The sequence below is a fragment of the Kryptolebias marmoratus genome, linkage group LG4 (assembly GCF_001649575.2).
Source record: "Kryptolebias marmoratus isolate JLee-2015 linkage group LG4, ASM164957v2, whole genome shotgun sequence".
Lineage (NCBI taxonomy): Eukaryota > Metazoa > Chordata > Actinopteri > Cyprinodontiformes > Rivulidae > Kryptolebias > Kryptolebias marmoratus.
In genome coordinates this window covers 14158997-14181982 of record NC_051433.1, presented here as the reverse complement: position 1 = coordinate 14181982, position 22986 = coordinate 14158997, and the positions used below count along the sequence as shown (strand labels likewise).

Genomic DNA, 22986 nt, shown 5'->3' with positions numbered 1-22986 from the left:
ATGTGTGACAGTCACTGCCATACACAGGACTGAGAGTGTTACAGGAGTGAGAATAATTTACCATGGCAAGCCATCATGGATTCAGGGATCAGTGCCCTTTTAATGGGGAATGTACAGGATAATTATGGACTTCTGTCTGTCTGCAGAACAGCTACCCCCACTGCTTAGGTGGGTCTTTTTATTGTTTAAAACTAGCCGAGTTTAAACAGGTTAAACCAGGATCAAACCAACCGGTTTAACACCATTCCAACAGAAAGTGAATCATGGGTAAGTCATTTTATGCTTCACTGGGGTTTTGAGGATGTTTATGCGTTTGTGTCCATACACTTCTGTGAAACCCTACTTGTCAAATGTCAGATTTGCGTCACAAATATTAAAAAAACAAATATATTATAAAACAGAATAATTTCCAGCCGCGTTCAGCACAAAGCAGAAATCTGTAAACTGAACATTTGTTCAACAAAACAAAGTAGGAAACATTTTTTGTCTCAGATGGCCTATATGGCTGGAAAAAGTAAGTGGTAAAGATCGAGTTTCCCTCATCAAAAAAGATTCAAAATGCTACAAGTTTGTTTTCTCGATGTGTCTAGCTCAGACTCATATGTAAATGATTTTAAAAAATCAATATTTATCTTAAGTTTTCACATTTTATTGATTCTTTCTTTAAAAACCATGCCTTTTATGAAACAATGTATAACATTGCAATGCAGTAGGCTGTAAAAAGCTCTATTATTGTTTGTAGTGGTAGCTTGTGATGCGTTGAGTAATAAAGAGATTTTTGTAAACTCACAACTTTTTAGTAAATAGTGTAAAACAGTTTTCACCAAAATAAGACTACGTCTTCTTGTATGTTCTGTATCTAATTTATCTAGAAATGTAAGTGTTTGTATCTAAAATTTGAGCATATTTTGAATTTAAACTTAGAAATCAAATGGGATATATTTAGGTGATTATTTCATATCATATTTAGATCATCAGACCCTCTGACTCTCCGGTAATCTCAATATTAAACAGTTCCTACACGTTTCACTGAAAATAATTTCCTTTATAGGATGATAATAAAAGGTATGTTTTTTGTTTTCTTGTCACAGGAAGTTTATTTATGAGACCATTAGAGCTGCAAATAAAGGAAGAAGTTAATAAATAATGGCAGATAAGTCTGGTTCCATGATTGCTTCTGTGTCAGATCATCCAGTTCCAAATCTGACCACTTCCCTGTGGAGATCCAACCCTACAGTTCCTGCAGATGTGGGCATCGTCACAAGCTCCCAGTCCCAAATCAAAGACCTGTTCGGGTTGTTCTGCATGGTGACTCTCAATCTCATCGCCTTGTTGGCCAACACTGGTGTGATGGTGGCCATCGCTCGTGCTCCTCACATGAAACGCTTTGCGTTTGTGTGTCACCTCTGTGCAGTGGACCTGCTGTGTGCCATCCTCCTCATGCCTTTGGGCATCATATCCAGCTCGCCGTTTTTCGGCACCGTGGTGTTCACGGTTCTAGAGTGCCAGGTTTACATCTTTCTCAACGTTTTCCTCATTTGTCTTTCCATTCTCACCATCACAGCCATCAGCTTGGAGCGTTACTTCTACATTGTTCACCCAATGCGTTATGAAGTTAAGATGACGATCAACCTTGCTATTGGTGTCATGCTCCTAATCTGGGTGAAGTCCCTTCTCTTAGCTCTGGTCACGCTGTTTGGATGGCCGGCTTACGGGCATCAGAGCTCCATCGCGGCGGGTCACTGTTCGCTTCACGCAAGCCACAGTCACCTCAGGAAACCGTTCGCTGTGCTCTTCAGCGTGGCTTGTTTTTTAGCTCCTTCCGTGGTTATTTTTGGCGTTTACTGTGCTGTGTACAAGGTGGCTCGCTCTGCGGCTTTGCAGCAAGTCCCCGCTGTACCAACATGGGTAAGCACGCATCCTGCCAAGAATCGCTCCGATTCCATCAACAGCCAAACCACCATGATCACCACCACGTGCACCCTGCCCCAAAGACTGTCTCCGGAGAGGGCCTTCGGTGGAGGAAAGGCGGCACTCACCTTGGTGTTCATCGTTGGCCAGTTCTTGGTTTGCTGGTTGCCCTACTTCATCTTCCACCTTCAAATGTCTCTGACCAGTTCCATGCAAAGCCCCGGGGACTTAGAGGAGGCCGTCACCTGGCTTGCCTACTCGTCCTTCGCGGTCAACCCGTTCTTCTACGGCATGTTGAATCGACAGATCAGAGACGAGCTGGTGAAGTTCCGCCGCTGCTGCCTGACCCAGCCTGCCGAGATGGGGGCGTCGAGCCAGGAAGCCTCGTTTCAGGAAAACTTTCTTCAGTTCATTCAGAGAACCAGCAGCACAATCGAAAGGCGCTCGAGCTGTGCTAACTCTAACACCACAAACACTTTGGACCAGCCGAACGTAATCCCAGGACAAATACCAGAGCAGCATGCTTAGACTGGGATGCATAAAATTCTGAATTACAGGGCTGAAATGTTGATCATAAAGTTTTTTTTTTTACAACCTTGGCAATTTGGCTGAACGTTATTCAGAGTATCACAAAAAAATTATCTTGTGTTATTATAACACAAACAAGTGCAGCTTTGTTTAAAGTGATAGTTCATATCTTTTGTAGTGGGGTTCTGGAAAATGTTAAGAACAATTAACATCTTACCTGTTGTAGATAGCTGTTTGAGCAACCTCAGTTTGAAGAAACAGAGTTTTATTTTGACTGGATTAATGAGCTGAAGGCTGATCCAAGTGGGACCAAGACCAAAAGTGGATTGCTGCCATGTTAAAAACAAAAAGGTTTCATTGAGGTTCAGGTGAACACTGTGTTTAAACCTGTACTCTGACGTTGTTTTGCATTGCATGGTTGTTCTGGGAAAAACATGACATTTCTGTAAAAGGTGTCCCAAACTGCTCTGGAAGTGCCACAGCTAGCTTCTGTTGCTGCTATTTCTACTTTCTAATAAGATTATAATTGTATGTAAAGGACCCTGTAATGTGAAACTGACATAAACATAAGGGTTTATAAAACAGCCTCTACATAAAGCACTATAAAACTTTGATGAACAGAGTTGTTTTAAAATAGCCGCAATCCTCTATGACCTCGGCTTTGCACAGATCAGCTGTTAGCTCATCAATCCAGTCAGATTTAAAGGAAGTTGTTTCAAAGAGCTGCCTACAAAAGATTCCACAGAGCCCCACTTTAAAAGATCTGAACGCTCCCTTTACTTTACCTTTCCATTTGTTTCAAGGTCAAGATGCTATTGCTGTAATATAACAAAAACATATTTATGACGTCATGATTTTTTTCCTCCTGTGTTTATTACCTTATGTATCACAACTGAATATATATCTATATATCTATAGATATATAGATATATAGCAATACATGTTTATATTTGTAGTTTATATGACCATAAGTTGGGTCCATCTTAACAGTTTATGTCAAAAGCAATGTATTTGTAGCTCTCTATGTATTGTAGCTTATATAACTGTCAGCTGGTGCTTGTAAATGTTTGATTGGTAATCCTTTACGTTTAAGAAATGGCTTGATTAACAGCAGCACGCTGTGATTTTTCCCCCTTATTCAAATAAATCATCTGGTCCGAAGCTGGTGTTCATGGAGAGAAGTGCTCATAAATTGTACAGATAATACCTCAGCGTTCCTGTGAGAAACAAATATGCTGATAGATGGTTAATGTCATCTCTCCCCGTCACCATGGAAATAGAGTGGGCCGGTGACTCACATAGCAACAATGCCCTTCTGACTTGATGTATGTGTTTAGGTTTAGATCCCGATCGAGGCTGCTCATTCAAATGCACACTGAGTCGGGCAGAAACTTATTTTACATGTGAGCACAGGCTGAATGTAGGTACACGTCCCCTGCAAATATGGGCTAATGTAACAGTGCCGTTGATAATGTGAGATGGAGATGGTGAATTTACACTGAAAATCATTATTGAGAGTTGATAATGTGCCAAAAATGGCAACAAAGTGCTACTTTATGGCCTCTGCTGTTTGTATTGGTCCTTCAAGAACAACGTACAAGACAGAATAGTCTGGTTACAGCAAATAATAGCAAACATTCTGCAGTAAAGGTGCTACAGAAGTGCACCCTGCTCTTACGTAACTGGAGTTTTGTATCTAAGGTGTTTAAAGCATTAGTAGAAGATATGCATGAATATACGCAGGTGTGTGTGATGCATTTCAATAACTGCATAAATGTCTAATCATTGAATGATGTAAAACAATGATCACACAAAGCAAAAATTCAACTGGATCTAAAAATTTGGATCCCATTAAGCTGTTTCTCTCCCATAATAGATGGAGAGCTAAAAAGACACATCTACTGGACCTTCTGTAAAAACTGCAGCAGTGCGTTTTAAATGTGATCAGTGACAAATAAGGACAGAGCATGTTTTCAACTCAAGCGCAGACTGTTTTTTTTAATAGAAAAACGTCTTTAAACTGTCTGAGCCTGTCTTTTTCAAAAGCATTCGGAAAAACAGGTGTAACCGAGCTGGGACAACACCTCTGAAATTTGTTTTGTCAGTTTTCTTATGCAAGTTTCACAAGTTTTCATCCCCCTTGTTTTCCTTTTTTTCCCCCAGATTTTGCAATATGTGCTTTTTAGACCTTTAGGACACAAAGCAGAAATGTGCAACAAGAACATGAGACATATTTTCTCTTTAGTTCCCCCATTTTATCTGGTTGGACAGCAGCAGTGGATAGAGTACTTGGTTTAATCTTTTAAAGCCTGAATTTAGATAAGATGAAAAGAAACAACTGAGATAATTTGTGTGCTATTAGTATTTTTTTAGCTGGTGAGAAAAATAAATGAAAACAGGAAACATTGATACCTTCAAATTTAAAGGACAAGAGAGACATGTGGATTGTTATACTGTATGAAAGCTTGAAGAAAATGTATTAAACCATTTTGAGTATTATTGATCATTTAACAACTTTATACCCCATTGGGTATAACTTAGAACAAAATTTGAGAAAAATGTTTAAAATAACATTTGTTGCAACTGCAAGCTTTCCCTGAACTGTGCATTGCTGTAAAATGTGTCGTCCCAATTTTTTTTTTTTTTTTTTTACCTAAATGCAAATATGAATCCAGCACACTATTACAGCTTTGACATTTAAATAGTCTTTCATTTAATTTATTGATTTTCTTCACTTTTTATAACTCACACCATCTCTGACACTGACACGAGCTCGACTGTTTGACTTATAGTCTTAGTTTATTTGAACGAAAATTGCCTTTTCCTAACACTGTTAAGATTCTTGGACTTTACTATTTTCATTTTGCTTTATTTTATATCTGAAGTAATCTACATTACATACAGGAATCAAATTAATAAATTTACAGTTGTAGATAAAAAAACAAGCAAACAGCAGATGACTTAAATCCCTTATTTTGGCTTCAATTTACAAAAAGTAGTTTATTACTAAACTAGCATTTCAAATTTTTTTAGTTCTTAACAAAGCCACCAACCCCCCAATTCTACACACACACTTTTTTTTCAAGAAATGTTCAGTTAAACTAGATATTTGGACATAAATCAAATAATATGGAATAGTAATAATAAAGAACAGATTTATAAGGTCAGGACAGTTTTCTTCCCTACTTTTTCATGAGGGGTTTTATAGCTGCTAATAACACAGCAAATTTTAAAAGTGCCTGACCTTCAGCTGCTGGGACAGTAATGTCCTGCTCACACAGTGACGCTTCAGAATTAACAACCTAATAATGTCTAAAAATAATAATATATCCATGAGAGGAACTCATCTGAAGCTAAATCTTGAATAACAAAACAGTTCTACAATATGTTTGGTTCTTTACTTGTGTTATGATATGATTGTGTTGTTTTACTTAAAGCAACACTTCAGATCTCTGAAAGTAGGGTTCTGTGTGAAGGTTATAAACAATTAATATCTTACATGTCAGAGGTAGGTCTTTGAATGACCTGATTTTGAAGAAACAAATTATTTCTGATTAAATTGACAAACCAATGACTAGTCTGAGTGGAGCCCAGATTGACGTGAGCTGCTGTCATCTTAAAACAATTTCAGCCTCCAAACATTTGTAATGGTTCATGTGAATGTTTTTTTTTTCCATTTTCAATTTTTACACATCCTTCAGTTTCACATTGCATGCTTATTTCTGCAGAAATCTTGTAAAGGTTTCTCTGGGAGTGCTTCAGGCGGCAGTGGAAGTGAAACAGCTAACTGCTTTTTGCACTTACAAATTACCATAAAATGTAAATAAACAAGTAAACCAAGAACAACCATGATGTGAAAGCAATAATATGACATTTTTGCAATTAGTCTTGTTTTAATATGGAAGCAATCCACTTTGGTCTTGGCTCCACTCGGACCGTTAACTCATCAGTCTGGTTGTCCAAAGGTAAGATGTTAATTGCTCATAACGTTTCCACAAAACCCCACTTCAAAATATCTGAACTATTGTTTAAAGAAGGATTTTGAATGCAATGTCTTTAGTTTTGAAGGATGCATTCATATTTATTTCTTGGTATTTAAACAATAAAAAGGAAGACAAAATCCACCACGGTTCGGTTGTTTTGCTGAACATTTATTCACCAAACCAAATGAAGATAAAGTGATTTGAATGTTTTTTTTTCTTTTTTTGTGTTATTTTTGATCAATTTTGAGTTGCCTTTAATTATCTTGGAAACTGTCAGCATACAGCAGGCGCTTAATATGACTCTTCCGCTGATCTGAAACAGTTTAAGTAATAATTTTAAATATCAAAATGAGGTTCAACAAAGTTTCCATGCAAACCAATAATTTTTGAACTAAGCAGAGCATGACACCACCTCTTTATTACGACCACTGTTTATTTATTTAAAAAAATAAGCCACTGGTTTATCCTGTATCTGTCTGGAAAATCCAGTTGATGTAGTCATTGCTCTGAATCAAAAGCGTCAGTGTACCAAGGAGGAAAAAAAATATATACAATGACATTTTTTGACCAACAGAGTGTGCTATATGCTAGTAACTTCCCCTCCTTTCTATCTCTCTGTATATCTGCCTCAAAAGTTTTTCAATAAACAGCCAGATGTGGGTTTCCTGCTCAGTCTATGCTCCTGGTTTTTTTTTTTTACATTTTAAATAATATCTCAGGAAGATGAATTCTGATAAGACTGATAAGATGTCAGACTGTTGTGTGTCTCTGGAATATTTATTGGCGAGCAAACATTCTGTGTGAAATGGAGATGAGTGGTTTCTCCAGAGTGTGTAGAACAAAAGATTTTTAGTTGATTCAGTCTCAAGTTGAGTCTGTGAGAAATCAGCTGCAGGTTAGGAAGAGATTCACGGAGATGAAGCCAAATGTTTTCTGTGTAACTGTGTCCAAGTGCCTTTATAGTAGCAGCTCAGAGAAGGTTATACTCTGACTGAAGCACAAAAGCCCACAAACGGGGAAATCATTGGATGATATACTGTTTACACACAAGACAAACATATATACATGTGCCCTTTTTAAAGTATTCCAGCATATGGTTGCAACAATGCTAAAGTTTACTGAGAGGCAGTTGCAGTGTTTAAAAACCTTTAATTTTCTGTGAAATAAAGTCTGTAATTCGATGTCCTATGGAGCATTTAGTCCTTGAGGGAACACTGAAGAGTTTGGTCTGTAAATGAGCCTCATTTCAGCTCAAATAGGCTATGTCGGAACAGCTCCTGACAAAAAGCTGCTGAAGTGTTGGCCAAGATGCATTTAATGACCAAACAGGGTCACTGTCCTCATGATGAAAGGACCGGATGATAATGATAGCACCAGAGCATCCTCACGATACTTAGTCAGAGCTGATTCTATTTAACCAGCTTTCTCATGCAGATATAAATGAGATGGCTTGTGTCGCGCGTCGCACAAAGCCAATAAAGACATTCTTCCGATGAGGTCAAGGCAGTCATCGGTCTACTATGTTCCACCTGGGTGTCAGCGACAAGCCCATCATCCTCCCGGCCTCAGCTGCTCATCCTGCATGTTTCCAAACCACAGCAAGCAGGGACCCAGCTCGACGAAGTGGAAATGGAGGAGTGGAGATTAAAGGATACGAGCCCACAGGGGGAAATGATGGAGGTAAAGGTGGATCTACACTCCGAAGAGCTGGATTCCACTCTTGGAGATGTGGGGCCTCTGATTCACGACAGGGATCCCAAAAGAGTCAACAGCAATCTGGAGGTAAAAACTGTGCACTGGCAGGCATATTTCAACAACAACAACAAAATGTAGAAAACAGCAAGAGCAAGACTCAATCTGGGATATGATTTAATAATTTGGTCTTGTTAAATATGTGAACATGTCATTAAAACACCTTTTACTACCAGTCATTCAGTATCTGATGGGTTATGTTGATACAAAATGTATTTTTAATGCATATTTGTGATAAAGAATAATTTATATGCTCCATCTATTGCTGTATGCTGAAGCCTGAAACTTTTTTTTAAAAAACACAGACTATGTGGAAATACAAATTAGAATTCAACACATGGCACACTGCTGACCTCAAGTGGACGCAGTGATGCAAACTGGGCTATTTTTGCTTCTGTTCGATCCTTTCTACAGTGTACATCAAATGATTGTTTTACAGGCATGTATCTCATCCATCACTGTCATTCTGCATGTTAGGCTTTTACAGTGTACAAGATAAATGCCTCTGCAGGGAAAGTTCTGACAGTATGTGTGTGTGTGTTTTGAGGTCATGTTTGAGGACGTGATTGCAGAGCCCCCCTCTGTGAGGAGCTTCGACAAAGTGTGGCTCTGGAGCCACGCCCTTTTCGAGGTGTCGAGACTGTGGTGCTACCGCTTCATCTCCCTCTTGCTGGCCGTGCCGGTGTCCCTGGCAGCAGGGCTCCTCTTCGCTGCGCTTAGCTGCCTTCACATATGGTACGATCAGAACCCTGATATAAAACAGCCAAGCGAGTTAATGAGGATTTAAGATCATTTTCTGTAGGTGCTAATTAGATTTTCTTTTATATATTTCCTAGCCCTTGAGGGAACTCCATTATTAAGAGATTTTAATGCTCTTTACCAAATTAGCTTATGTTTTGCCCTCCCCTTTGTGTCCTTCCAGGCTGATCATGCCCTGCATGCAGCTCCTTCTTATCAACATGCGATGGATCCAGACGGTGTGGGCCAGCATACTGAATATTTTTATCAGCCCATTCTGTACCAGTTTTGGAAAGTGCTGTGGTCAAATCATCATCCATCTGTCTAACAACAAAACCAGATAGAACCAAAGATTTAGACCGGGTGCAAAACAGAAGATATACAGAAGAGACCCGCGGTGACAGATTGTTTGTTATTTCCTAAGAGGAAACTTGTATAGTTTGTAATTAGTTTGTGTTATTGTGCACCTATCATGATATCTAGCCCGACACATTCATCAGGTTTCCCATTTTGCAATGACATTGACATATAGGCGCTCTAACACACTAAGATGAGGTCCAACACAAGCAGCATACGAGTGTATGCTATAAGAAGCATGTTTTTATGAAAAAATATGCATAAAATGGAAATTGTTTACCAGAATACTTTAATCTGGACACAAAGACAGACTAGCTGACCTTAACAAATCTGGAAAATTTACGGAACAGATGAGAAAAGATGAATAAAAGTATTGCAGACCTTTTGAGAACGTCTATCACTGTGTTCCAACTTTGACAGGATTTAAAATTGGGTCTATTCAGTTAAAGCTTTACAGATCTGAGAGGGCCCACCACCAGTCTCACACATTTCAATCTGTGAAAACAGTTCTCCAGTCTCATTTGATGAAATACTCTGTTGTACACACACACACACAAAGACCTTCATCACATTTTTTTTTTTTTTGGACATGTTTAGAAATGAAACAGCTTCTTGACTGTTTAAAGAGCACATACTTACACAGCGATCATCACCGCTGTCAGTAATGACCGTGATGTTGCTCAAGGACAATTCAGCACGTGAACAACAGTCCTGCAGCTCTACTGACAGGTTCAATTAGAGGTTAACTTTCAAAAGGATGACAACACGTTTAATTTGAGCAATTTGTGTAAAACAAAGCATCAAGCATGTCAGCTGAGATTGTGCTAAAATAAATAAGCACACCGTTCTCAGAAGCCTGGGGCTTGATTTGTAAATGGTCTCCACAGAAAAATGAGCTATGTGACAGCATTTTCACACATATGTAATGGTAACTGAGAAAATCTTTTTTTTTTTTTCTTTTTTCATCCATCTTCTTTAGCTGCGTCTCTATTTTGGGTCATGGGGAGCTGGAGCTTATCTCCTGCAGTCACTGTGCGAGAGGTGGGGGACACCCTGGTCAGATCGCAAATCCATTACAGGGATACATAGAGTCAAACAATCATTTACACTCTCACTCACACCTAGGGACAGGTTTGGGTTACCAATGAACCGAACATGCACATTTTTGGTCTGTTGGAGGAAACCGGAGAACCCGGAGAAAAGCCATGAATGCACAGGGAAAACTCCACACAGAAAGGCCAACACGCACTCACAAAACACACAAAAAAAATAATTTCAGGGTGTTATACAAAAAAAGTAGCATGTTCAGATCATATCAAATTACTGTGCATGCAATCCGCCTCAGAGCAAAACAAATATGTCACCAAATATGTAACTATAATAATAATGTTACAGCCACTTATATCGAACGGCAGGTTTAAAGAAAATCTCTGAAAAAATGTATATTTTTACTTTTGTACTCAAATACTATTTATTAATCTGTAGCAACTCAGCATAAAGGCAAAGTTCTACAACACGACTACAGCCTAAGTCTTCCCAAATGTTCGCTTTGCAAACAAAAAAAGTAAAAGAAATCTGAGAAATTTCTTGAGGCCTTGGAAAAACTGGTGATTGCTTTCTATGAGATTATCTTGACAGCTTAAAAAAGAATCTTCTTGCGGCAGCCATACTTTTGTAATATGTAGTTCTGCAGTTGAAAAATGAATAAATGCCTCCGAAAAAACAAAGATGACGTTGGCTTGTAAGGATCAATGATTGCTCTACATTTTTTTTCTTCTTTGTGGTTAAACTATTTATTGATGCAAGATGGTTTTTAACTCATTGCTGTCTTTATGGTTGATGATCACGAGTGTCTGTTTTAGGTTTGCAACCCTTTAGTTCATTTATTAAAATTTCCCCCTAACTCCCTCACCTGTATACGTACCATATAGAGAGAAAAGTGCAAACCTTGACCAGTCTTTCCCAGAAAACAACATTTCAGTGATCTCTCACATATTTATCAAAAAAGGGAGATCCTCTGTATGATTTTGCTCTTTGAAGACTGAGCCTTTTCAGGATGCTATTTTTGTACCCAGTCATGATTAAATCATTTATAAACCTCATTGCCAACCATAAAATGTCTTTGTTCCAAGTTTTTTATGGAATTTGCTGCAGCCTTTGAAACACAAAATGGGTAGAATAAAAGAAGCAATCAAATAAAGTAGACAAGATGAAATATGAAACATCAATGTAACAGCAATATAAAGTAATCATGTTTTTTTTCCACATCTGATTTGGATTTATATATTATGGGAATTGTTTATGTTGATAAACAAGAGAAACTAAAAGACAGTAATTTTGTCATTAGGCACATTAGCTTTGATTATTTCTTTAAAGATATGCAAAAAAACAAAAACTTGTGAGTCTCCTGACTTGTAAAAAATGACAATGTGTTGATTAAAAGTTAGCTTCTTTAAGGAATTAATACATAGACTAATAAAAATGTAGTGTAAATGTTCAAAGTGACACACCCAACATTGCTCTTTAGAAACAGGAGCAGCTAAATAACTCGAGTCAGTGATATCCCCTCCATTTGACTCAACATGCAGGTCTGAGAGCCCCGTGTCTCCGCCTGCATTTAAAGGGAGATCAGAGCCAGTTCAGTCTCCGCTGACTGTATTGAAACCAATGAAAAACAGAGGTATGCCCGCAAGCTATTTCTGTCGGTCTGCCTCCATACCTAGCCGGCTTCTTCTCTCTCCGCTGCCATGCCAAAAATAGACATCTAATTGGCCTGGCACCCAATCACACGCACTCTGATCTCATTTCACCGCCACCTCCTCGACTCTGTCTCTGCTACCATCAGGGAACTGGGACAAGGAATGCCAATCTACGCTTCCTGTACTTCTCTTACACCCGACTGATTGAGACAAATACTACCAGGCAGCTGGAGTTGCTGTTGTACCTCCTTCCATAGGGAGTATCTCTGCACCACCTTCCCTTTAGCCCTCTTTAGCTGGCAGCTCTCCCCTGCGTGAGTTTGTTTATGCAGCATGCTGATATGGAAAGCAATGATTGATAGCAACAACTGCAACGCTTAAAAAAGGCTGTGTGAGTTTTATTTTGGAGGACTATTTCCCCCTTTGCTAAAATCAGAAATATCTGCAGAAGCCAAGGCCACAGCTCAAGCTATCTTTCTCACTTGTGTGCAAGTAGCGTGAAAAATTAAGACGTCTGAGACGTTTTATCACATCCAAACAAGTCCTTTAAAGGAATCGTCAGTGATAAATTACCATTCAGTAGTGCAGAACTGTACGCCTCATCCTTGCAACAAAAGTAAAATACATTTTGTGGCTGTCTCGGTTTGTTTGTGAGTCTCTTCTGTGATGTAACATGCTTGGAAACAGTTAGGTTTGGTCCAAACCGAAGCTAGAGACGAGGGTGTGTTCGTGTGGAAGTTCGTACCACTGTGAAAACCCAGCCCCACTTAGCTCAACAACTCCATGTGAAATGTGACACAGCTCTGGGTTCTTCTTTAAGGCATGCCTTTTCTGTCTGTGGCCATTACATTGTGTGCGTGTTTGTGAGCGTACACTTCTTTGAGGGTGTGTATGTAGGGTGGGGGATAAGGCCAGGACGCCTGCAGCAGCTGTCCCTTGGCATGTCAGCAGGGGCGTCACTGTCTTGTTACAGGGGGTGAGCGAACCGAGGCTTCTGCCTGCAGTGTCCACAAAGGCGTATCCTCTCTGTGTTCGACCCGACCGGGACCTGCAGCCCCAGCCATGGCGGATCAGTACCAGTACAATGCCAATGAGGAGAAGATTGTGAAGGACAGCCACACTAAAGAGATCGATCTAATTAACAGAGACCCCAAGCAGATCAATGAGGACGTGGTGAAGGTTTGTGCAGAAAGGACACAAAACTTTTAAATGGAAAACTTTAAGGAATGTAAACACTGTTACTGCATGTGTAAATATGTAAAAGAAAAATGCATATATCGGTGGGAAAACAGACATGAGAACATGGTATTGTGCTGCCTGACAAATCTTTAAATAGACCAGGAGCTGTTCCAGTCGCTTAAGCAGAACACAGAATTTATTTTGGGAACGATTTTTTTTTTTTTTTTTTTTTTTTTTTTTTTTTTGGGGGGGGGGGGGGGGGGGGCGTTAAAGATGATACTCACTGTACTACAGCTTATTTTAGGTTACTGTTTATTTTCAAATTGTTGCTATGGAATAACTGTAACATTATTCAAGAGTCTGAGTTTGTTTGAAAAAAAATAAAAGCGGGGTAAAATAAGTGAAACCAATAATGACACTTTAACATCAGTTATGAAATGAGTATTTAAAAAGTCCACATCCTGGTGTAAGATGGACCGTAATCTTACTATCAACATTCAGGTCTAAAAATGACAGTAAGGGTTGAATTGGCACCTCAATTTAAAATCTGCAGGGGTCATACATTTCTATTCAAACTGTTCCCAGTTAGTGTAGTCTTACTCGAAGTCATAGTTCAGATCTCGTGAAGTGGGGTTATGTGGAAAGGTGATAAACAATCAATGCCTTGCCTGTTAAAGATAACTCTTTAAATAACCTCAGTCAGAAACAGTTTAAATGGTCCAAAGTGTATTGCTGCTGTCTTAAAACAACTCTGATTTCAAATGTTTTGTGGTAGTTCACATGAGCACTAATTTATAAACCTGCACACTGCCGTTAATTTCACAGTATGTGGTTCTTTACATCAGATAATATGGTTATTTGCAAAGTGTTGTCTGACTAAGAGTTGTACCTCCTCCAGTGCAGCCTGGAGCACTCCCAGCAGGAATATCATAATATCTTTACAGAAATAAGTGCGCAGTCTGAAAATGTTTATAAATTAGTGTTCATGTGAACTGCAGTTACATTACTGAGGTTGGAGTCATTTTAAAACAGCAGCATATGATTTGGTCTTGGCCTTACTCAGATTAATCATTAGCTTGTCAATCTAATCTAAATTAAAGTAAGTCTCCAAACTGAGGTTAGTCAAAGAGCTATCTACAACAGGTAAGATATCAACTGTTCATAACCTTTCCACAAAACCCACTTCAAGCATCAGAATCATTAAGAAATCTGCTTTTCTATCTACGGACCATTCATGTGTCTGTTGGTTTTTTGTGTTGAAGAATTTGACCCCGACCAGCCTGTAAATCTGAGTGATATCGAGACCATTTCTAAACAGAACAAAACAGCTGCTTACCTCCACCCATTCACTCAGAGGAAGATCTCAGCCTGTGATGTTTCCTGCAAACACGCTGCTTCCCATACCAAACGAGTCACATAGTCTGCATGCCGAGAAAAGAATTCAGATGTGAGCTGTGTCTGCAATCTGAAGGATGATTACTGACAACAATTAGCTGATTCTCAGCTGAGAATGTGATGGCCTCCTTTTTTCAGAAGGACCAGGTGGCACATAATGAAATCCAAAAAGCAGATTGGACCATTGTAGAGTCGCTCTCATGAATTTTACATGAGGCTAGCTTTGATTTCTGAAAAATGTGCTGGAATGGAGCTTTTTTGACTGATTTGGATGCAGCGTTCAACGCCATTTCACCACTTTGACTGTACATAAAGTGCACAGCATAATAAATTTCTCTGCATAAATTCAGCCGTAACAATTTGCAACCTTTCAGAGCATAAACTTCACACTTCAGATGTGCATATTAGAGGGGGGAGTATGGGGAGAAGCTTGAAAGCTGCGTGCCCTCAGTGATTTGTACTAACAAATGCCTCTTTACACTTAGGTGGAGTTTGAGGATGTCATTGCAGAGCCGGATGGGACACACAGCATGGATGGAGTGTGGAAGCTCAGCTACACCACCTTCACTGTGTCAAAGTATTGGTGCTACCGCATCCTGTCAGCCATCTTCGGCATCCCGGTCGCTCTGCTCTGGGGCTTCCTGTTCGCCTGCATCTCATTCTGTCACATCTGGGCCGTGGTTCCGTGCATCAAGAGCTGTCTGATTGAGTCGCAGTGCGTCAGCCGCATCTACTCCCTCTGCATTCAGACCTTCTGCGATCCCTTCTTTGAAGCCCTGGGGAAGATTTTCAGCAGCGTGCGCGTGGCACTGCGCAAAGAGGCCTAAGAACTTCCCCGAGCGCCGTGTTAAAGCGTGTTCAGACGAGGTGTGGTGTCTTTTTATACAACCTAAAAAAAAACAAAATAAGTCCTGGCATCTTTGCTTTCTAACTGACTCATCCTCCTCCCATTGTAATATGCTGTGTCTCCACCCTCCTGACTCAGACTCAGAGATCTGAAAGCCCACCGTGCGTTTTGCCACCAGAAGCGCAGTGGCAGCTGCAGCAGGCGGTGCATGGTGACAGCTCTGGCACTTCTAGGTCTTCCTCACTGCGGAAGAAGAAGAAGGCCAACTGTCACGAGAAGACTCCGGGTGTCCACTTTTACTTCTTTTCACAATAAAAGCTGCTTGTTCACAAGAAACAAAAGAAAAATCCCCAACCTTTGTGCACTCGTGGATGATGTTTATGCTTTACATTTCAAAAGTGTGTTTTGAAGCTTTGGTTTTGCTCTGGTTTCAATTAACTTCACTTTGTTCACAGCAAAGCTTAAAAGTATGAAAACCATCTGTAAACAGCTACACTGTGTTTCATTGTTTTGCTTCTTTATGCTCTTCGTTTTCATTTTAATTCATGATGTTAGTCCTAAAACAGATTTCTAGAAGAGCATCGACAATCATCTTTTTACAACAGTGACATCCGTTTAGTTTGTTTTAATATTATGGCTCATGATTAGTTGCAAAAGGATGAATGCATTTTCCTAATAGAACAAGGTGGGAAAAATCAGTTAAATTTAATTAGCTCCTGTTTAAAGTGTTATTTGGATAGAAGCAATATAAAACCTTTGCTGAATATTAAGGTATGGAGATAAACAGAGACTTTTTAATGTTGTTGAGAGCTTTTCACGCTGATGAAATAGTATTTGGTTGTCAAGAACATCAACCTAAAGGTTTTCCAGAAGCTTTGGATATCATTTAAACTGAAAATCTGATTCAGTCTTATTTTGAAAGGGCTAAGCCATGTTGGGAGCACTGACCAGTGAACTGTGACCCACTCCAGGATGCTGTTGTGTGTCTTTAATTTGTGTCTCAGACCCATTATCGATAGTTCAATACCACCAACTTTTTCCTTTTTTTGTAACCTTGTTGTGTTCCTTTCTGTCTGCCTTCTAGTCTTTCATTTCTCCACAAGCTTTAAAAAATGCACACCGAGTTTAGCTGCTGCTCAGAAAAAGACACTCCGTTGAAGTGTTTTGCATTCATTAAAACTATGTTATTCAGAAACAGCCACTGTGGTCAGAGCTCATTAAAAAAATAAATACATAAAAAAGATTCAAATGCTTTTGAGTTACCTTCACATCCACAATAGAGCTTTTGTGTTTTTATACTTTCAGTCTTTCCATGAACAAATTAAAAATGAAATTTAAGGACGTTTTTACATTAAAAAAAAAAACTTTGTAATGATGTATAGCAAAGAAATATCTGACTAAAAGTCTGTATGACAGAGGAGAAACTCATTTATCAATTCATTTCAGGTGTTTTATCTTTTGAAACAAAATATTTTTTCCAGACTCAACAGCAGAAAACCTCTGTAATCATAAGATAACTCAGAATAATCAACTTATAGAATTGCAACGGAAAGGCCTCTGTTTGAGTGCAAATAAGAAGTTATCAGCCTCTGAAATGAAGGTGCACTGTTTCTGCACATCTGCAAGCTGTGACCTTCATGGAAGAGCGATCAGAAGAAAACCCTTCTTGCATCCTCGCCACGAAATTCAAGCAAACATCAAAACAAGCCTTATGCCCTTTGAAAAAAGCCTCCAGGACTCATGAAGTTATGATAAAATAAAACAAAAACAGACGTCTGTGAGATTATTACCTCTCAGCTCCACTGAAAATCTACAAGACTCTGGAAAGAATTTCTCAAAAGCATCAAGCAGAATTTGAACACCGACAGAAAAAATGGCAAGAAATGTCTCAAAACATATTCAAAAACTTAAAGACAAGTTGCAGAATGAGCTTTATACCTGTGAAAGTCAAGATAACTGGAAATTTTGTCGAGAGGTTTCCAAATATTTGTAGGAGCTTTTGTCTGAACAGTATAGGCTTTCCATGAATAATAACTAATTATCACAAAACAGTTGTGCAAGTACTGCAGTTAATAACCTGCTTGAAGGTTTTATCTGTTAAATATTGAGGTTGTACTTTAAGATGTTGTGCTGCAGAGGGACAAAAATTCAGGATGAGCAAAAAACGGAGCAGAAAAAAGTCTCATCTGAACCTGAAAAGTGGGATTAAAATGTAAAATGAAACTAAAATGAAGAGTCTGAACACCGCAAAGGTAGAATTAGTCTGCTGGAAGACGTTTATTGCCCAGGTTTTGTTTGTACTTGCGTCCCCTTTTTGATGTTTCCAGGAATAATCAATTTACTGCGGTGCAATTCGCAGATGGCTCCGATGCCTGATTAAACAGTCTCACACCCACTCATGAAGATATTTACTTTTATTGTTGCCGCAGCAGACATCCTGAAACAACAGTCTTACAAATGGAGTCGCAACAGTTTTGAGAGGCTGAACGAAACGCTCAAAGTTGAAACGTTAAGCTTAAAATTTGCCTAAAACCCCCAAATTTTTCAAAACACCATTCGGCTCAGGAGGCAAAAACACAGAGAGAGAGTATAAATGATCAGCATCTGTTGTTGCTTACGGTTTTTATTTGTTTTTTAACAATTTGTCAAATCTTTAGTGACAGGCATGACATTTCACGTGTAACACGAGCTGAAGTAACGGTTTACATGTGTGCAAGTATGGAGCAAAGCCGGCGTTGTGTTCATGACAGCAGAGCAAATTCATCATAACAAGAGACAAGTCAGATCTGTTGGATTTGCTGTTAATAAAAACAGTGCAATAAAACGTTTCCTCTATTTACATTTTATGCACAACAAAGGAAATATATTGTACAATAGAATCATAAAAACATGAAAAAAAAAACCCAACTTTTTCTGTCATTAAGGTACTCGTGTCAGTCCATGATTATCTCATTAGTGAATCGTTTGTTTTTGTTGGGGTTTTTTTTACCTTCACAGTTCAGTTTTTAATCCATGCTGAAATAAATGCTCTTTGACTTTTGTTTTCCCCCCCTCTGGGTTTTGATGACAAGCCTAGCAGCGAGGGGTATTTGAAGAAATCGAACTGCTGGAAAATTTATGGGCAGCGGCATGTATCTGAGAGGCTGAGTGGGCATCCTAATAGATCGTGGTGGTGCATGTGTGTGTGTGTCTGTGGGGGGGCTTATGTGGTGGACGTCTGCGTGATGCTCCTCTGGCTGCTGGTGCTCTTAATGGCGAAGGTTGAGGAGTTGCTTTTGTGGCTGGAGTCGAAGTCGCGCTCGCAGCGGCACTGGGACGACTTGAGGTAGCGAGCGGAGCAGCACAGAAAGTTCTGCCTCAGGTCATGGAAGAGATGCCCGGCGAAGCACATGTAGATCCAGGGGTTGCAGCAGCTGTTGAGGCTCGCCAGCAGCATGGAGATGATGAAGGGCATAGCTGAACGCGAGGGGAGACACAAAGAGCAAAGACACAACTGTGAGGCAACAAAGCAAATAAAAGATTTCCACCAAATCTGCATGGAACTCTGAGAATCACGTGTTTTATTTGCAGTCATTTTAATTTACAGCTACAGGCTTAATCCTGCTCTTAACCTAAATCCTTCATACCTCTGTTTCATCAGACCAACTTCTTTTAAAAGCTGATATTTTAACTCACAAAAGGGAAAACAGGTGGGATTAATGATGGGATGGGTCCATTAACTGTCCCTTGACAATAAAAAGAAGAACAGGCTTTCCATTAGGTGGTATGTACCAGTCACTGTTACACTTTAGTGGAAATGAAGAAACATTTGTCAGTCAGTTCACTGCTTTGAAAAACTAAGATTAAACATGAGGATGAAACTTGTCAACTTTTATCTTATATTATATTATATTATATTATATTATATTATATTATATTATATTATATTATATTATATTATATTATATTATATTATATTATATTATATTATATTAATTCATCTATATGTATATGTCTTAAAGAGTTTTAAATCACCAAAAATAATTGCAAAAAAATAAAACAAATAATGGACATTTACAAATTTGCATCCATTTATGTTCAAATATTTTGTTTATTCAACTTTGTTCCTTTTAGGAAAACTGAAACATTGCTTCAAACATTAAAAAGCTCAGTTTGATTGAAAGTCAAAGCTATCTTTAATCCCAGCCTATCCTCATATCTTACAATGAACCCTTTGATGAATACAATCAGCAAAAAAAAAAAAAAAAAAAAAAAAAAAGAGTTTTATAAAAATTATTCTTTAAGTTTTCAACAAGTCAAATGTAAGGAGTGGGAATAAGATGAAGGAAACATAAGAAAAACTCTTTTTTTCTTGTTATCAGCTCAGTGTTTCTACTCTCCTTAAATGACATTTGCATGTATCACAGTTATTTTGCAAATATTAGTGTGCCAGAAACCCAACTTAACAAGCACAGTGTTAACTTACTGCTACTCAGATGGTATTTATAAATTTATAGCACGAGCATGTGAGAGTTTAGCTTCACAAAAACACGCAGCGGAGACAAGGGGTGGGCAACATTTGTACTTATTTACAGCAACTGAAGGGTTGCACAATAAACTTCCCACGTCTACAATACTAAACATGAACTACGGCATGCACGGCCAGGGAAAGGTTTGCTGGGATTTGTTTATGACAGCATGTAGCTCGCGTTTGTTCTGCCCCATAGATGGCTGACTGATTTGCAAAATAATGTTTTATCTGGCTGCCACGTTGGAAAACACTCTGAGGACTTTCTTTTTTTTCCCAGTAATTAATGTTTAACAAGGTTAGCTGCTTGGTTCAAACAGCAATATTTTCTTGACATGTCAGACATGATGCCTGGAAGCTAAACCAAAAAATCAGAGGAGTCTGCTGCAGGTTAAAACCACAGCATTTAGAGTCATTTTATAATGATGTAAAATCATTTATCTCTAGTCTGATTCTGCCGGCAGAAACACAAAAGTTACTTAATTTGCAAGAAAAGCTGGAGAAAAAGCAGTTCCTTTGGGGTGTTGACTCTTATTGATCACAGTTCTTACCTTGCTGCTGTGTGATCATATGTTTATTTTTTTAATATGTTGAGATGTAATGAATTCTGTCTTGGTTTAAAGAGAGGCATCATAACACAATGATTGTGAGCGGGAGAGTAGGCAGCCCTAGCACGCAGACTTTGGTTCCAAAAATAAAACATGGCCTCTCCTATAAACCAGGTCCTGCTGGCTTATATTCCCTACAATGAGAGAAGGTGGGAACATTTGGTCTATTAATAGATAGTTTATGGGTCCAACATATAGACTGCACCCTCTGCTGGAAGCAGATAAGCTGGAGGCATTAACTTCTTGTTATTTGCCTCAAAATGTACTCTTAAAAAATGGTTTTCTTCATTACTCAACTTGTTTTGTCTTCATTTGACAACTTTGACGACTGGAAGGAGATCCAGCAAAAGGGCCACTTCTGGCCCTCGAACCATATTTTGCTCATTTGTTTTGTAGACTCCTGTATTTTTTCAATCTGTTGCCACTTTCTTCCGCTGTAGAATCAACCCAGACTGGATGATTAAGTAATCATTTAACACTGCAACTGTGCCTAAAGGTTAAAAGAGGCAAATCAAACCAGGACAGTTCTCTACATCTTGGAGTTCCCTGATGGTTTCAGCAGCAGACAAGCTAATGGTGAGTGCCTACAATAAAATAAATATTGCAAACGTATTTTCATTGTTAGAATGTGAGAGGTGGGAATGTTTCTTGTACAGCGTTGCAGTGATACATTACACCTGTGAACCTGAAGTGGCACGCTGGATGACATTTACACTGTTAACTCCACCGTCCACCTGACATTTGGCAAATGGCTTTGGGGATCATGTAATTGGTTTGTATCCTGTATCTAACCTCTTCTTAGCGGTTGCTAATCGTTTTTTTCCCCCCAGTCACCTTCTGCTCCTGTTAATCCTGTAGCATAAAGTGATCTTAGAGAAGACGTGTCACGTTTGAGGGTCAGACTGCGGGGACCAAAACAAGGCTTCCAAAAAAAGGAGTGGGACATTTCGTCCCTCCTATTTCACAGCATCGCGGCTCTTATCAGCCACCTTTGAGCTTTTACCTCTGGGATGTAAGTGCAAATCAGACTGTGCAAAAAGAACACGGTTATCAGGAATTTATTATCAGCGAGCCTGGACCTAATTTGAATAATGGAAGGGTGGGGGGGGCATCATCACGAAAAGCTTTGCTGAATTGCTTCATGGTGTCTTTCACACGGGAATGATAGATCACACAGCGAATGAAACGACAGAATAATCCCCCCCTGGGTGGTACAACTGTGTGGCTGTCAGGGCTGATGCTGACCAGACCGAAAGACTCCTCTGCGATTCATTTAACGCCGATTCTTGTTCCCCCGACTGTACACGAGCATCAGCAGTAACTTGGTTTGGATCTTCACTCTGACTGACAGAGGGTTTTTTCTTTATATTTCACTTCTCACTGCTCGTAAAAACACGTAACACAAGAAGTGACCTTTAAGCAATAAAGGACCCGAGGACTGAACACTGAGGTATTGTGTCCGTCAAGCCCTTAATGCAAATCAATATGATACAAAGTGTGAGTCAGTTTCCAAGGGCAGCAGGCACAGCAAGGAGATGCTTTTCTTCTTAACTATTTTTTTTTTCAGGAGTTTTGTGTGAGTCAAGGTTTAACCTTCATGTGTTTTTTTTTTTTTGTTTTTTTTTGTTCACCACATAATGAAATCTGCCTGGCTGCTGAATGTGAAGTCACACACGCCACTGACGCGCCTCGAACAAACCTTTGAGAAAACTGAACATTTTTCTGTCCTCTGACATTTTCAGAAATTGCTCTGATAAAACCTAATCAGCTGCTGAAAAGTGTAAGCCTCGTCGGCCTGACTCGTCCTGGCTCTATCGCTTAATCTCATCGTAATAAATCTTGTTTACTGGAGAGGAATTAGGACAATTTGTACAATTTAGATCTGCTTTTATTCAAAAATGAGACTGATTGGATTAATAAATGTTTAAAGTGTAAGCATTACGCACTAGTTTTGTTTTATTTTTTTTCTTGCTGGATGAGCCCAGAGTGGAGGACTAACGCCGCTGCGATGTACTGTAATTATAAAGCTGCGGGCAGTTGGGAAACCACAAAGCGATTGTAGAGAATTTCCCAGAAAGCGAGTGAAAGACTGCTGCAGTACTTCAAAACAGAGGCTATTTTGGTGACGGAACAAATTAAATTCCAAGAAATAAGAAAAAAACTCTTTTTGATTATCATTATCATGTTTTATCTTAGGTAAGACATCCTGAAAACTTGCAGGCCCAACACCAAACTTGTCAAAGAGCAAATTGTGTTTCTTTAAACTCTGAGTTGTCATCTCAGCCTCTGATGCTTTGAACTTATTGAGTGATGTAATTATTATCATAATCACTGATAAAATCTGTGTAAAAACAGAGTTTTAAAAAGCCTGTAGCACTTTTTTAACACTCTCCAGGTTCTTTGCAGAACCTGGAGAGTGTTTCTCACTCACCCATACACACACACACTCATACACACACTCTCTTTTTTTTTTTTTTTTTTT

At 39.0% G+C, this 22986-nt stretch overlaps 4 protein-coding genes across 6 annotated transcripts in view; 3 read left to right on the top strand and 1 right to left on the bottom strand.

Annotated features, from left to right (window-relative positions):
- Positions 1 to 32: 32 nt before the first annotated feature.
- gpr61l (G protein-coupled receptor 61-like) lies at positions 33 to 7544 on the top strand. The gene is made up of 2 exons (XM_017415845.3): positions 33 to 267; positions 1092 to 7544. Exon 2 carries the CDS (start codon positions 1147 to 1149, stop codon positions 2437 to 2439), a length of 1293 nt encoding a protein of 430 aa, XP_017271334.1. The 5' UTR covers positions 33 to 267; positions 1092 to 1146; the 3' UTR covers positions 2440 to 7544.
- A 223-nt stretch (positions 7545 to 7767) lies between these two features.
- On the top strand, positions 7768 to 11373 carry LOC108235698 (caveolin-2). Its single transcript, XM_037975135.1, has 4 exons — positions 7768 to 7818; positions 7920 to 8204; positions 8722 to 8909; positions 9097 to 11373. The coding sequence occupies exons 1-4, from the start codon at positions 7768 to 7770 to the stop codon at positions 9254 to 9256; spliced, it is 684 nt and encodes a 227-aa protein (XP_037831063.1). The 3' UTR covers positions 9257 to 11373.
- A 763-nt stretch (positions 11374 to 12136) lies between these two features.
- Positions 12137 to 16761, top strand: cav3 (caveolin 3). Of its 3 annotated transcripts, none has more exons than XM_017415927.3 (3): positions 12137 to 12282; positions 12942 to 13147; positions 15028 to 16761. In XM_017415927.3, the coding sequence occupies exons 2-3, from the start codon at positions 13031 to 13033 to the stop codon at positions 15367 to 15369; spliced, it is 459 nt and encodes a 152-aa protein (XP_017271416.1). In that variant the 5' UTR covers positions 12137 to 12282; positions 12942 to 13030; the 3' UTR covers positions 15370 to 16761. The 3 variants fall into 3 exon arrangements, with proteins under 3 accessions (XP_017271416.1, XP_017271417.1, XP_024861628.1); XM_017415928.3 differs by lacking the exon at positions 12137 to 12282 and having other exon boundaries at positions 12806 to 13147; positions 15028 to 15409; positions 15528 to 16761; XM_025005860.2 differs by lacking the exon at positions 12137 to 12282 and having other exon boundaries at positions 12807 to 13147.
- Positions 16762 to 17714: 953 nt separating this feature from the next.
- oxtr (oxytocin receptor) overlaps positions 17715 to 22986 on the bottom strand; it is an 8587-nt gene continuing 3315 nt past the window's right edge. Inside the window, exon 2 of the mRNA XM_017415926.3 lies at positions 17715 to 18845. Within this exon, the coding sequence (XP_017271415.1) occupies positions 18592 to 18845 (254 nt within the window). The 3' untranslated portion in view covers positions 17715 to 18591. The remainder of the gene's footprint in view (positions 18846 to 22986) is intronic.

Excerpts from the sequence above, each read along its gene's own strand:
- gpr61l (XM_017415845.3), top strand. The coding sequence starts at position 1,147 with ATGGCAGATAAGTCTGGTTCCATGATTGCTTCTGTGTCAGATCATCCA.
- cav3 (XM_017415927.3), top strand. The coding sequence starts at position 13,031 with ATGGCGGATCAGTACCAGTACAATGCCAATGAGGAGAAGATTGTGAAG. Across the intron at positions 13,148-15,027 it reads TCAATGAGGACGTGGTGAAG|GTGGAGTTTGAGGATGTCAT; the intron begins GTTTGTGCAGAA and ends CTTTACACTTAG.
- LOC108235698 (XM_037975135.1), top strand. The coding sequence starts at position 7,768 with ATGAAAGGACCGGATGATAATGATAGCACCAGAGCATCCTCACGATAC. Across the intron at positions 8,205-8,721 it reads GAGTCAACAGCAATCTGGAG|GTCATGTTTGAGGACGTGAT; the intron begins GTAAAAACTGTG and ends GTGTGTTTTGAG. Across the intron at positions 8,910-9,096 it reads CTTAGCTGCCTTCACATATG|GCTGATCATGCCCTGCATGC; the intron begins GTACGATCAGAA and ends GTGTCCTTCCAG.